This window comes from Schistocerca cancellata, chromosome 4 (genome assembly GCF_023864275.1).
Source record: "Schistocerca cancellata isolate TAMUIC-IGC-003103 chromosome 4, iqSchCanc2.1, whole genome shotgun sequence".
Lineage (NCBI taxonomy): Eukaryota > Metazoa > Arthropoda > Insecta > Orthoptera > Acrididae > Schistocerca > Schistocerca cancellata.
In genome coordinates, this window is record NC_064629.1 from 865,809,578 (window position 1) to 865,825,605 (window position 16,028).

General features: G+C 43.9%; 1 protein-coding gene across 3 annotated transcripts in view; it reads left to right on the forward strand.

Annotated features, from left to right (window-relative positions):
- LOC126185000 (carnitine O-palmitoyltransferase 2, mitochondrial) overlaps positions 1-16,028 on the forward strand; it is a 122,789-nt gene that overhangs the window by 71,234 nt on the left and 35,527 nt on the right. For all 3 annotated transcript variants that reach the window (XM_049927718.1, XM_049927717.1, XM_049927719.1), the window contains exons 9-10: positions 1,161-1,330; positions 15,212-15,325. In XM_049927718.1, coding sequence (XP_049783675.1) covers positions 1,161-1,330; positions 15,212-15,325 — 284 coding nt within the window. The remainder of the gene's footprint in view (positions 1-1,160; positions 1,331-15,211; positions 15,326-16,028) is intronic.

Consider the following 16,028-nt stretch of genomic DNA (forward strand, 5'->3'; position numbering starts at 1 on the left):
GAGAACAGGCCAAATGCCCAGTATCATACAGAGGTATATGGGTGGCATGGGAATCCCTTGGATGTGGACTGGAGTCAGTGCAGTGACATAGGTCTCCTGCAGGCTGCTGATGCCTCCTTCTTTCTGGCCTTAAAAAAGTCACATGTTACTTTACTGTGAAAGAAAATGCAGTTACACATTGTCAGTCAGATGGTACCCTATTGGCATGTGGGCAAGTCAGAACAGGGTGGAATAATTAGTCTGGAAAATGAGTTGTTTTTAAACTTTAGCATATTGTCTTGTGTTGTACATTCGGCTACAACAGTGATGACGAGTCTGCGAAACCAGCATGGAAAGACTGTCATCATGTCTGCACTGTCTTTACAGAGTGTACAGAGTGTGTATCCATGTCCACTGCATTCACTTCTGGAGCACTATTACATGTGAAGGGAGCTGCCCATGCTGAAGGCCTAATATAATCTGCCAAGGATTGAACTAGGGGCAAGTACATCGCCAGATCGAATTCTCTTGTTTGGAAACTGTAAAAACATCAGATGACAATCAGACTGTGGACAGAGCCTCTGTAGAGTGCTCAACTGTAGTGTTTTCAGTAGAGTCCCACTTCAGTTTGTCCTGCAGTAATAAATATATGTGTGTTAGATGCTACCTGTGAGATACAACGTGGCAGCCTGTGTTGTCAAGTGCCAAATATGAGAGTTTGAAGCATCGTCAGATACTATATGCAAATTACAGTGACCATTATATCATAAGATTTTTAGTGCCTGAGCTGTTGCCCCTCACTCAGACAGTATCGTGTTTCAGCAGGAACATGCCCATCCAAAACTGATGGGAAATTCTGAGCCATCTTGAAAGAATGATTAATTACAAAGCTGGACCTCACATGCAATATAAACCACTCTACAGTCTGTCTGTTATAAATACAGTACATAAAAATGAGTGGCTGTAATCAATAGTAAATTTGGAGTAGTCCTGGTTTGTTGAATTATTTGAGGTATCAGTTTTAAAAACTGAAGCATGCAAATTAGTCTGTGTGGTTAATGTATGTATTCAAAATTGAATGTAGTTTTGAAGTAATCTGTTTTGTTTCAGCTAACAATAATGATAAATGTGTTTTTCTCTTGAGAATAAAAAATTAACTATGTTCTCTTTTTTGTAACCAGATTTCAAACTTGATGACAAAGCAAAACATGACATACAGTCAGCAGCAGAGACATATGAAAAGTTCTACAAATCTTTAAATTTTGATATTCTTGAATTTCCTGGATTTGGGAAGAAGATTTGTAAAGCTCATCGTGTAAGCCCAGATTCAATAATGCAACTTGGATTCCAGGTAAGATTTATTATAAGCATGATTTTGGGAGTATTATTGATTGGGTACAGTGTACTAAGTGAACTAGCTATAACTAAAGAAGTGAAAATGCAGTAATTCACACATATAATCAGTAGTGTGATTTAATTTTCCTCAAAATGTCTGGAAAAATCAGTGTTTTGCTTTAATAATTAAAAAAAATTAATGATTGAGTTGTGATTGAATAGTGATGCAGTCTAGTTGATAGTCATGTTCAGATATAACTCCATTACGTGAAAACTGTATCTTGTTGTGTAACAGGATGTTTAACATCCAGTCTACATTATTTTCCTTTCTTATAACAAATGTGTAAATAACCCACCCAGATAGCCGTACATGTTAGCGCCCCGACTGTTATGGGGACATGTGTTAACCCCGGATCGAAACTGTCTGGCTGATGAAAGACCAGGGTTGGTGTGTCGGCCAGCCTGGATGTTGTTTTTAGGCAGTTTGCCTCATCCCACTAGGTGAATGCAGTGGTACCCAAGACTCACCTCAGTTACATGATTTGCAAACATGTAGAAAACTGTCGCTCATTTCCAGATGAATAACAGTACACGCAGGCAGTTCAAGTACACATACTCCATTCAGGGGGAAGTGAAGGGTGTAATTGGGTGGCAAAAGGAAATATATCTGGCCACCCCTTAAATTAACCATGGCAAATCCGTTCTTAATCATGCACCAGCGTGGGACAAAGGCACAAGAAAAAGAAGAAGAAGAAGAAGAAGAAGAAATAGAAGAAGAAATATGTAAATAATGCTGGACAGAAACACAGGAACAGCTACAGTATTAGCTTCTGGTGAAAACGGTGTGAGCATTTCAATAAAATCCTTTCATTACAGAAACACAAATCCTATGACTTTCATGCCTTCATGTGAAAACTGCATTGCACTATTATAAATGCCTTTAGAGTTATTGATTGATTGTATTTTCTCTTAGTTTTGCATCACCCCCTATTTGATATTTGTAAGAGTCAGTTTTTATGGTGAAGCAGTAAGGATTAAATCAATTCATTCAGCATCTTAAAATTAGGATTTCTCTGGGAATATACACCATTGGCCATTACATAGCCACAACAGGAAGGACAGAAAAAAAATGCTTATTGTAAATATACAGTCTAGTTGGAAGTACACAACAGTTAAATTAGTTGGTGATTTGGGGGTGTACAGGGTGCGAAATTTATTGCACAGAGTTGCGCATGTGGCAGCAATAATGGTTCCTATGCACTTCATGCCAGAAACATTGCTTTCACGTGGTAGAAAGATTATGGCCAGTATTTTGTTGGATGCAAAAGTGATTCAAATTATTTAGTACTTTGCAAAGGGTGTAACAGTAACTGGTGAGTACTGCGCATATCTTCAGGACAATTTTGCTGCTAATATAAATGAGGAGGGGGAATAAGAAACCCTGCTTCAAGATGACAAAGCTCCTGTGTACAAATATGCCTTTGTGATAGGAAAACTGGGGAATTTGAAATGCTGGTTGAGGAAAGATTTACACTGCTCACCAGGATTGGCAGCTTGCTAACTGTCTCTTGTTCCTAAATGTAAAGGAATTTGTGGCAATAACACAAATTGTGTCCAACAAAGAGGTTATGACAGTCATAAAATAGCATTTTTGGGCTTTTTGGTATCTCACTTCAGAGACTGGATAAGTAATGGACAAAGTTTGTTGGCCTAAAAAGGAGTACTACTAAATAATAAGACCACTTGTGACAAATGGCACAGTTTTCAGACTTGAAATTCTTCCTCCTCCTCCTTGTCAGATAGTATCATCATGAGTGATTGACTCACAGTGAGAGAAAAATACTTGAAGTACAAAAGTTGTGAAACTCAATCTCATCATAATGTGAAGCATGTGCTTTCCCTTTTTAAATGAACACTTGGCAACTTTAGCAAGTGTGTATTACTCTTCCAAGTGAACCATATACTCAGTAGCAGCAGGAACTGACTGGGTCATGTGATTAGCTACAGCCCTGCTCTGATTAAAATAGAGCATGTTATTACCTGGACAGTGAATGCTTCCTTTTAACAAAATTAAATTTTCTGATGCTGAAAAGAAGAAAGTAGTGACAAAAAAAGCTGACAAAATGTTAAGGCCAAGCAAGTTGACGGTGTTGCTATTACGGCAGGAAGGACACAGTGCTGGGATGAATGGAATTGAACTATTTACTGCAACAGCATCATAACATAGTATGTAAGGTCACAAGTTAGAACACTGAGTGGTGTGGGTTCAATTTTGTCATCTTCTTCCTCCTACTTCTCCTTCTCCTTCTCCTTCTCCTTCTCCTTCTCCTTCTCCTTCTCCTTCTCCTTCTCCTTCTCCTTCTTCTTCTTCTTCTTCTTTTCTCCCCCCCTCTCCCCCCTCTCCCCCCTCTCCCCCCTCTCCCCCCTCTCCCCCCCCTTCCCCCCTCTCCCCCCTCCTCTCTCCCCCTCCTCTCTCCCCCTCCTCTCTCCCCCTCCTCTCTCCCCCTCCTCTCTCCCCCCTCCTCTCTCCCCCTCCTCTCTCCCCCCTCCTCTCTCCCCCCTCCTCTCTCCCCCCTCCTCTCTCCCCCCTCCTCTCTCCCCCCTCCTCTCTCCCCCCTCCTCTCTCCCCCCTCCTCTCTCCCCCCTCCTCTCTCCCCCCTCCTCTCTCCCCCCTCCTCTCTCCCCCCTCCTCTCTCCCCCCTCCTCTCTCCCCCCTCCTCTCTCCCCCTCCTCTCCCCCCTCCTCTCCCCCCTCCTCTCCCCCCTCCTCTCTCCCCCCTCCTCTCTCCCCCCTCCTCTCTCCCCCCTCCTCTCTCCCCCCTCCTCTCTCCCCCCCTCCTCTCTCCCCCCCTCCTCTCTCCCCCCCTCCTCTCTCCCCCCTCCTCTCTCCCCCCCTCCTCTCTCCCCCCTCCTCTCTCTCCCCCCTCCTCTCTCTCCCCCCTCCTCTCTCCCCCCTCCCTCCTCTCTCTCCCCCCCTCCTCTCTCCCCCCCTCCTCTCTCTCCCCCCCCTCCTCTCTCTCCCCCCCCTCCTCTCTCTCCCCCCCTCCTCTCTCTCCCCCCCTCTCCTCTCTCTCCCCCCCTCTCCTCTCTCTCCCCCCCTCTCCTCTCTCTCCCCCCCTCTCCTCTCTCTCCCCCCCTCTCCTCTCTCTCCCCCCCTCTCCTCTCTCTCCCCCCTCTCCTCTCTCTCCCCCCTCTCCTCTCTCTCCCCCCCTCTCCTCTCTCCCCCCCTCTCCTCTCTCCCCCCCTCTCCTCTCTCCCCCCTCTCCTCTCTCTCCCCCCTCTCCTCTCTCTCCCCTCCCCTCCTCTCTCTCCCCTCCCCTCCTCTCTCTCTCCCCCCCTCCTCTCTCTCTCCCCCCCTCCTCTCTCTCTCCCCCCCTCCTCTCTCTCTCCCCCCCTCCTCTCTCTCTCCCCCCCTCCTCTCTCTCTCCCCCCCTCCTCTCTCTCTCCCCCCCTCCTCTCTCTCTCCCCCCCTCCTCTCTCTCTCCCCCCCTCCTCTCTCTCTCCCCCCCTCCTCTCTCTCTCCCCCCCTCCTCTCTCTCTCCCCCCCCCTCCTCTCTCTCTCCCCCCTCCTCTCTCTCTCCCCCCCCTCCTCTCTCTCTCCCCCCCTCCTCTCTCTCTCCCCCCCTCCTCTCTCTCTCCCCCTCTCCTCTCTCTCTCCCCCCCTCCTCTCTCTCTCCCCCCCTCCTCTCTCTCTCCCCCCCTCCTCTCTCTCTCCCCCCCTCCTCTCTCTCTCCCCCCCTCCTCTCTCTCTCCCCCCCTCCTCTCTCTCTCCCCCCCTCCTCTCTCTCTCCCCCCCTCCTCTCTCTCTCTCCCCCCCTCCTCTCTCTCTCTCCCCCCCTCCTCTCTCTCTCTCCCCCCCTCCTCTCTCTCTCTCCCCCCCTCCTCTCTCTCTCTCCCCCCCTCCTCTCTCTCTCTCCCCCCCTCCTCTCTCTCTCTCCCCCCCTCCTCTCTCTCTCTCCCCTCTCAGCTTATAACCATCTTCATTGTACTGATTACAAGATATCCACTTCTTGGGATACTGAAGTATATGCTGTAACAACCTCTTCTCCCTGTTACTCAACAGTAAACATGATAAGAGGTGGTTGTTGTTTTTGTTGTGATGGTGGTCATGTCCTTCATTTCAAAGAGTGGCTTGACGTAGCTCTCCATGTAAGTCAACCCTGGATGTGTCTCTTCATCCCTGCACAATTACTGCAATTCACATCCACTTGAATGTGCTCAGTATAGTCAAACTATTTCTTGATCAACAAAATAAAAATTCATTCGTCAGCTGACTTTTTATCTTTGTTGAAATATTCTGCAGCAGTTGAAATACAGCTATGAACAAAATCACTATTTCTTGATGTCTCAGAATGTGTCCAATCTGGCTATTTCTTCTTTTAGTCCGAATTTCAGTGTGGTAACTCTTCTATTAGTTACTCAGGCTAAATATTTCATCTTTGGTGTCCTTCTACACTCCTGGAAATTGAAATAAGAACACCGTGAATTCATTGTCCCAGGAAGGGGAAACTTTATTGACACATTCCTGGGGTCAGATACATCACATGATCACACTGACAGAACCACAGGCACATAGACACAGGCACATAGACACAGGCAACAGAGCATGCACAATGTCGGCACTAGTACAGTGTATATCCACCTTTCGCAGCAATGCAGGCTGCTATTCTCCCAAGGAGACGATTGTAGAGATGCTGGATGTAGTCCTGTGGAACGGCTTGCCATGCCATTTCCACCTGGCGCCTCAGTTGGACCAGCGTTCGTGCTGGACGTGCAGACCGCGTGAGACGACGCTTCATCCAGTCCCAAACATGCTCAATGGGGGACAGATCCGGAGATCTTGCTGGCCAGGGTAGTTGACTTACACCTTCTAGAGCACGTTGGGTGGCACGGGATACATGCGGACGTGCATTGTCCTGTTGGAACAGCAAGTTCCCTTGCCGGTCTAGGAATGGTAGAACGATGGGTTCGATGACGGTTTGGATGTACCGTGCACTATTCAGTGTCCCCTCGACGATCACCAGTGGTGTACGGCCAGTGTAGGAGATCGCTCCCCACACCATGATGCCGGGTGTTGGCCCTGTGTGCCTCGGTCGTATGCAGTCCTGATTGTGGCGCTCACCTGCACGGCGCCAAACACGCATACGACCATCATTGGCACCAAGGCAGAAGCGACTCTCATCGCTGAAGACGACACGTCTCCATTCGTCCCTCCATTCACGCCTGTCGCGACACCACTGGAGGCGGGCTGCACGATGTTGGGGCGTGAGCGGAAGACGGCCTAACGGTGTGCGGGACCGTAGCCCAGCTTCATGGAGACGGTTGCGAATGGTCCTCGCCGATACCCCAGGAGCAACAGTGTCCCTAATTTGCTGTGAAGTGGCGGTGCGGTCCCCTACGGCACTGCGTAGGATCCTACGGTCTTGGCGTGCATCCGTGCGTCGCTGCGGTCCGGTGCCAGGTCGACGGGCACGTGCACCTTCCGCCGACCACTGGCGACAACATCGATGTACTGTGGAGACCTCACGCCCCACGTGTTGAGCAATTCGGCGGTACGTCCACCCGGCCTCCCGCATGCCCACTATACGCCCTCGCTCAAAGTCCGTCAACTGCACATACGGTTCACGTCCACGCTGTCGCGGCATGCTACCAGTGTTAAAGACTGCGATGGAGCTCCGTATGCCACGGCAAACTGGCTGACACTGACGGCGGCGGTGCACAAATGCTGCGCAGCTAGCGCCATTCGACGGCCAACACCGCGGTTCCTGGTGTGTCCGCTGTGCCGTGCGTGTGATCATTGCTTGTACAGCCCTCTCGCAGTGTCCGGAGCAAGTATGGTGGGTCTGACACACCGGTGTCAATGTGTTCTTTTTTCCATTTCCAGGAGTGTATATCGCCACATTTCAATAATTTCTATCTCCTCTTGCATGTCGTCATACTATATAGGGTCTTAACTGCTATCTTTTTTTAGCTTGCAGATGGTTCCGAGTATTATGGACACTGTAATTGTAGTGAATTTTTCTAGTGTATATTTTGCATTCTTCTTCTACCTGCGAGCTCACACTGGGCTATTTTTTGGATGAGCAAACAAACTCGTGCTCACTGAAGTCGTATCAGTAGCAGTATGCACTAGTTGGGCAAACACACAACCTACAATAATTCTGCTTTGAGTATACATAAGGGTCAGTTGCTTAATGCTGCCTTTTGTCCCAAATTACAATTAAGCATTGATGTGGTTTAGCATTACAGTTAGTGAACTATTTACACAGTTAAGCATAGGTTTCCAAACACATTGAAAATTGGATTGATTAACAAAATGAAATGAGGTACTGTAACCTGGAGGCTTGTGAAGTAGTTGATTCACTGGTTTGAATTCAACTTGTAAAATTACAAGCAAAAGAATAAAAAACTCATACAACAAGTTTGCCATATGATTCTGATGGATTTACTGCAAGTATTTAAATAAATTGATTGCCAGAGGAGAGCAAAGCAACAAACAAAAGTTCCAAATGATAGCTAATCCCACTTATTGTAGCACATATTCCGCAGTTTGCGATCTGAAATGATCGCAAAAGTTCCACTAAAACTCATTAAAAGATCAAATTAGCTCTGACACTGCTGTCAGTTCTGCTACTCCCTCACATATTACTGTAATGTCCAAACACGGTCATCTAGAATCATGCTATCCTGAGCAACCTTAACACTTGCGAAATGATAACCACCCAGTCTTACCAAGTTTATCAACAAAGATCCCACTGATAGCACCAGACACCTCTGCTTGCTTACTCCAGAGCTGTATCACATTATCAACCATTCAAGTTTAAGATTGGTGCTTTCCCTGGGCCATCTTATCAAAACGATGCACATTACATTGATTTGTATACATTATACACATTTAATGAACATATTCATAAATTTACATGTGTTTACATCTTGTTTCGTATATAAATATCAATGTTTTATCCTTTTAATTTGTTATTTTTGCATTTGTGCTGAGAGGGAGCCATAGAACCTTACCAAGTGTTTCTGTATTCTGCCAGCTGTTGCAGCACCACTTCACACAAAGCATATTTCTTTATTCATACAAACTTACCAAATGCTATGAGGGGCATCCAATAAGTAACTCAATTTTTTTTTTTTTTTTTCAAGGCCAATTTCAGTTTAAAATATGTGGAATGTGTTGCAGGACGTTGTGGAATATTCCTGCATCATCCCTTACAGTTTCATGAAGTTCAGATAGGTAGCAGCACTATTCAAAATGACATTTGTAACAGAGGTGCTTTGCAAGCAGAGAGCTGTCATTGAGTTTCTTTTGCCAGAAAACCAGAGTATTGCAGATATTCATAGGCACTTGCAGAATTTCTTCTGAGACTTTGCAGGGAACAAATGCATGGTGAGTCATTGGGCAAAGCATCTGTCATCATCGCAGCAGGATCATGCAAGCTTTCCAATCTCCCATGTACAGGATGGCTGCACCCAGCTGTGACTCCTGCAATGTTGGAATGTGTGGACACTCTCATTCGAGGTGATCGACAAATCACAAACACACACCTCGCTGCATAACTGGATGTCTCTGTAGTGTTCACACACTTGTCCACCAGTTAGGGTACTCAATGGTGCGTGCCCTCTGGGCTCCTCACTGCCTAACAAAGACCATAAAGAGCAAAAAATATCATTTGTGCAGAATTGCTTGCATGTTGCATGGCTGATAATGACAATTTTTTTTCTCGATCATCATCACAGGCAATGAAACATGGGTTCATCATTTTGAATCGGAAACAAAATGGCAATCCACACCGCCTCCCTTCCAAAGCAAACATTCAAAGCCACACCCTCAGCCGGTAAAGCCATAGTCTTCTGGGACTCAGAAGGGGTTATTGTGTTTGGTGCAGTGATGAACTGTGAGGTGTATTGTGCTGTCATCAGGAAATTGAAGAAATGACCTCAGCATGTATGTCACCACAAAATTGCAAACTAACTTCTTCTTCTTGTTCTTGTTCTCCATGACAACACAAGGCCTCACACTAGTCTGCACACCCGAGAGGAGCTCACAAAAACATCATTGGACTGTTTGTCCTCATCCACCCAACAGACTGGATATTGCATCTTCTGACTTCCATCTGTTTGACCCAATGAAGGCTTTTCTTCACAGGAATCAGTATGTTGATGATGGGGAGGTTATGTGTGAAGCAAGACGTTGGCTCTGATATCGACCAGAAAAGTGGTACCATGTGAGCATACAGACCCTCCCAGCTAGATGGCATAAGGGTGTATGGTTTAATGAAGATTATGTTGAGAGGTAGTTTTTTGTAGCCAAAAAGAGCGGGGAGTAATATGGTGTATTGGAATCTTGAATAAAACCAACCTGCTTTCAGAAAAAAGTGTGTTCATTACTTACTGGTTGCCCCTCGTCTTTACATAAATTATTACCTAATAGGCCGTGCTGCAATGTCAACATGCTGAAGCTAACTGATAGTGTACATGTGCAGAATTTTTGTTTTATCACTGCGGAATTAAATATTATAAATAATTTAGTTTTGTATATATCGTACAATCAAGCTTGCTCATTGTGTAGCTGAAATCATTATCTACTCGGGGTGTGTCTTACAAAACAACATATCTGCAAATGGTTATTATTTTTTTCTAAATAAATGAACATTTAAACTTTAATAACTTCCAAACAAGTCACCATACAGTAGTGCTCAAAAGTATTTTGTAGAAAGTATTAGTTACATTTACATAGAGACAGGTGTGTAATAGAAAAAACTGCCAGGACATAACTGAAGAGTAAGTAAGTATAATCCATTTAGTACAAAACTACATTTAGTTTAAACAAAGGTATGTTACATTAAAACAAAAACAAATCTTGCGGCTTGAAAGTAAGTTGTAAGTTTAAGAGTGTAAGAATAAAACAAAACTATTTTGGAACCTGAAGAACAAAACTATTTCGTTGGATAATCGTGGGCTTTGATCACAGCTGCACATCGATTTGTCATTGAATCCACAGGGTTTTGAATGGGTCACGTGGGTGTTTTTACCATTCATCCAATAACGCTGTAACCTAGTTGGTCTTCGAACTGCATATTACCCACCAGCCTGTGAATTCTCAGTACAAAAGTGCCACGAAAATAATACTCTGGGGAAATGGTTACCCTTGTAAATAAACCACAGACAAATCTGTTAAAATCTCGATATATTTTTGAGGCCCAGTGGCCACCAGTTTTGTATTTGTACATTTTGTTACAGCAGTGGCACAAAGTTCCATCTGCTTTGATCAGAATTCGTAGCACACTCACGAACCCAACTTTTGCCTCTTGACCCGAAACTACAGATATGAATGGCAAGTTACTTTCACTAGAAGGCACATAATAATATTCAATAGTGCTACTCTCTTTGAAACTGTACCTGCCACGCAAGTCCTGATATCTCATTGCACCAAGATAGTTTTGGAAATGCTGACACTTTTGCAATGAACATAAAATAACTGAAATTTCTCCCTGTTGCAACCAAATTGTCTTCAGCGGCAACAATTTCTCAACACTGAGACAGCACACAGTGCAACAGTAATAAAAACTAACTTACTTGCATTGTAGCAATGGCATTGTGGCTGGCAAAAGCTTTGCACATTGTTTGACATTGTCTAAGTCTCCGAGTATATCACCAAGCCAAAAACACTTACAATCACAAAAACAAATTCACTTCCTACACAAATTGAAGTTTTCCAATGTTAGTTTTGTAGTACAAGCAATGACAAAGCCTACTTTGCCACAGCTGCATTGCCGCCTTGCGACATGTGTGCTTGCTCCAGACCCCATCCGTGTTCTCCTGAACAATGGCCCATTCTTCTGTATCTTGTACCACCAGGGTGAAATTACATCACACTCACACTTTTAATAATTTTGAATGTTTTTGCTACTGGAATACATTCTGTTGACACCTCAAAGTGACACCATTGCAGAATGATATCCGCCAGAATTTTACTTCTCTCATAACCATTCCAGTCCTTAATATAATCAGGCCCTACTTTCTATGTTGCTCTGGACTTGTCCAACTGTTTGGAAAGAACAGGAGTCTGCTGGTGCAAACTATGCAGTATTTTTGGGTATAGGACACATTTCATATCCATCCACTTGCCTTTGAAACTTCCAGAAGCATTGTCTGTGCCAGCACACTGATGACTTGCGTTTCTTGACCAGCACTGTCCCATGCTGTGGCACTGGCAGAGCCCGTCCGCTTTGAGCAATCAGGACTTAAGATCGACCAGCCAAATTAAAATATAAATGTATCGTGAACTGTTAATCGAATCATGTTGTGGTTTTCACCTTCAACAATCTAATAAAGTTCTCTATGCAACTAGATACGCTATTAGTTGCTCATGTTTACTTTAATTATTTTGGTTTATGCCATCGTGGGTGAGGTGTACAAAGGGCGTGGCCAGGGGACACGCCTATCACTGCTACGTATGAAGGCAGCAACAAATTGATCCTTGTTTGAGTAGCTTCTATGATGAACACGTTGATGCCTTACATCTCAGAGAAGTTCAGTTGGTTTTAGATCTTGGCTTTGGCTCCAAAAGTTTAATTTTTTTTATCTGAAAAGAATTTTTTTTTAAATCACAGAAAGTGTGTTCTGAATCATTGGTCTGCTGAAATATCCAATTATGTGGCTTGGTCTTTCTCCCATATGAAACCATTTTATTTTCTAAAATGTTGCTCTACAGGAAACAATCCATTTTGCCATCTATTTGGACTAGAGGACCAAACCCACACTGAGAGAAACATCTCCACACCATGACCCTGCCACCACCGTGCTTATGGCCAGTACCTGGTACTTCTCAATGCCCCTTTGATTTTTTGGTTGACATATATTTTGCACACCATCAAAAGAAAATACATTAAATTTACTTTCATCGGTCCATAAAACTTTAGACCAATCTGTAGCATTCCAAGTTTCTTTACAAACTCTATCCCAGACTTACTATTTTCTGAAGTTTTGAGTGGTTTACGTGATGGTCATCTACTATTTAAATCACCAGCTACTACCTGACATTTTATAGTAGAGACAAGTAGGTTCTGTCCATCATGCTACTCCAGATCATCCCTAATTTGTCAAGTTCATTTTCTAGGACCAGCAGCTGACTGCTTACATATCATTCTGTCCTTCCACCTTGTTGCTTTTAGGGGTGATCTGACCTTGGCTACTGATCCTTCCTGTTGTTGCTGTCAATTCCACACACTTATTAGTTGTCACGACATGCTGTAGTGTCTAGCAACATTAGACTGCGACTTTCCCTTCTTTAAAGCATGTGAATTGGCATTTCTCACATGAACTGAGTATTCTTTGTATTTTGGCATGCTTCTTGTTGTCTCTACAAATAAACAGATACTGTCAGAATGCCCAAATAACAATAGGCAATCAATACCATACCATCAAAGCGAATTACAAAATACTTTTATGCTAAAGGAAATGTAGTGGCAACTTCTGCCACTGAATGTATCAGGATAACCAAATGTAGTGGGAAGAGGTAGAAGGCACCGTATTAAGACTTTTCTGAGCTTTCCAAGTGATTTATTGTTTCCAACTACTGTACCATGTTCCCCTCGGTCTGCGTCACCGGCTCCTGCAATGCTGAGGACACCACTTCGCTGTCTGCGAAACGGCTTGGCGCAGAATGGCTGCCTCAGCGCCCCGTGCACACAGTGTGTGTCGGCCTTGTACGCCAGCAGAGTTGTGTCGTCGCCAGGATGCCAGCAGTTGGCACAGTGGTCTGTGTCCCTGCGGAATCGGTGCCACTCGGTGTGAGCTGCAGGTGGCCAGCTGTGTGCTTCCCGCCGGCGTGGCTGGGATCGCAACGACAACAAGCCCCCACGATCCGGTGTCCGAATCTGCGGCCCTCGCCTCAGAATGCCTCCAGCAAGTGTTGGAAGCCAGGACACTTGCCTGTGATAGCGAGCCGTGGAGTGCCCTGCCGCTGGCTAGCTACAGATCCTGCGTCGGCCTCAGAGGGTCGAACCAGCGACCTGCTGTGGACTGGAACACTGGCGCTCCATCTGCTGCTGCATGTTGCTGACTGTTTTGCTTTGCGTCACGTAGGGTCAACTGCCACTTTTCAAACCATTCATATATTTTTTCTAAACTGCAAAACGATTTAGAAAAAATATCTGAATGGTGTGAAAAGTGGCAGTTGACCCTAAATAACGAAAAGTGTGAGGTCATCCACATGAGTGCTAAAAAGAGCTCGTTAAACTTCGGTTACATGATAAATCTGTCTAATCTAAAAGAGTAAATTCAAATAAATACCTAGGTATTACAGTTAAGAACAACTTAAATTGGAAAGAACGCATAGAAAATGTTGTGGGGAAGGCTAATCAAAGGCTGCATTTTATTGGCAGGACACTTAGAAAATGCAACAGACCTACTAAGGAGACCTCTTTTAGAATACTGCTGCGTGGTGTGGGATCCTTACCAAATAGGACTGACGGAGTACATCGAAAAAGTTCAAAGAAAGGCAGCATGTTTTGTATTATCGCGAAATATGGGAGAGAGTGTCACAGAAATGATACAGGAATTGGCTGGAAATCATTAAAAGAAAGGCGTTTTTCGTTGCGACGGAATCTTCTCATGAAATTCCAGTCGTAAACTTTCTCCTCTGTATGCGAAAATATTTTGTTGACAACGACCTACATAGAGAGGAACAATCACCACGATAAAATAAGGGAAATCGGAGCTCGTACAGAAAGATATAGGTGTTCATTCCTTCCACGCGCTATGCGAGATTGGAATAATAGAGAACTGTGAAGGTGGTTCGATGAACCCTCTGCCAGGCACTTAAATGTGATTTGCAGAGTATCCATGTAGATGTAGATGTACTCATAACACACTAGGTTGGCCAGTGGGCCCCTCTGCCTGTGTTTTGCGACATGCAAAACTGCTACATATATTCTTTCAGAAATTTGATGGCCCTGTGGCCTCTATTCTACTTTGCAGCTGTTGGTATGCTTAGCTCATTGCAATATGGCCCGCACCTGGCTGTAACTTGTGCTCAGAGTATTGCACAAAACTAACTTTCCCTATTCTAAATGTTGGTGCCGCTACAGAATATATACTTACATTGTTATTGTCTGACCTTGCTTGTTTACTGGATATGTAACCACAGCAGCATGAGGCTCTTGATGGAGTGACACAGTAATATCTGTTGGTCTGATGTGACTGAATGCAAGCAGTACCGACAACATAACACCACAACTGCAAAATACTTCTGTATACTACTGTACAAATATGATAACAATTTTATTTGCCTCCCACCAGTTTCAAAGATGTCCTTTTGACTTTTTTAGTAAATATTCAATTCTTTCAATGTAACTTTTTATCACCATGCCATCTTAGTATTCACCCCCCCCCTTCTCACCAGTCATGTTATACTTGGGCTTTTCCCTGTGTCATGCTCTGTCAGCGCACCTGCCAGCCCTTGGCTGCCTTACTTACACTTTGGCACCGTCCAACCTTACTGACTCATGTTGCCCAGTCGTACACAGCAACAAGCTGGCTCTCTGCTGCTTGCCTCTACACAGTGCTAAGCAGCCCGGCCAAGCCACTCATTCTGTCACATATGTCAGCTTGCTCCTGCAGTGTCAGTCACATAACTCACTAATATACTTACAGAGTTAACATACATTGTAGTAATGGTATAATTCTTTTGACATTAGCATTTATAGTGCACAATTTGTGCAAATATGAGTACTTGATTGACTTGTGAAATTTTAGTGTCTAGGAATTGCTCATTGATGTTGTAAGTGTATGGGAGTTCTGAATAGTATGTAACAAATTGTTAATGAAGATATATTTCAACAAGCAGGTAACAGTATTGAATTTTGAGATAATTTACTTAAAATTTTCAGGTTGCTTTTCATCGCCAGAACAGTCATTTTGCTGCTACTTATGAGTCTTGCAGTACTGCTGCTTTCAAGCATGGTCGTACGGAGACAGTCAGGCCTTGCACAATGGCCACTAAGGTAAAGAAAAAACAATTCTTGTATTTGTAACTTTGATTACCATAACTGACTGTTTTGCATATGTCCCTCGTAATTACTTATAACTGACTGTTTTGCATATGTCCCTCATAATTACTTATAACTACTATGAATTTTTAAAGAAAGTGAGCTTTTCCAAAGAAAAATCCAAACTTAAAATTCTTAGTGATCATCTTAGTTTGCATTTCTTCGATGTTCATTAGCTCTTCTTTGTAAAGGCTGTCTCATTTTGTACTTCCAAGAAACAATATCAGTTGAGGCACAATCAACATCTCACCCATCTTAGGATTGTTGGAAAATGTTCCAGCTTTCCTTAGCAGTTAGTCTTTTATAGGGAAGGTTTCCTTAGCAACCAAAATTTGTGCAGTAAATGCAAAATACAGGTCAGAATGCACAGTGAGATGATAGACCTTGATTGACGTTTGTAGCTTGGAGCATAAACATAGAGAAGAAATACTTTGATTTCCTTTATTAGACTGTATGTTATCTGATTTCTACATGAGAAGTTCTTTGCAGATTGAAGGACTTGATTATTTATGTCAAATGCAACATTTTACTCAAGAATACAGATGTATCAGAACACTATACTGAATAAATATCTTAAGGCTGTAAAAGTTTGTTTCAGTTATCAAGGAAATTGCTTTTGATCACATTTCTGTACAAGTGTACCAGTTCAGACTATGAT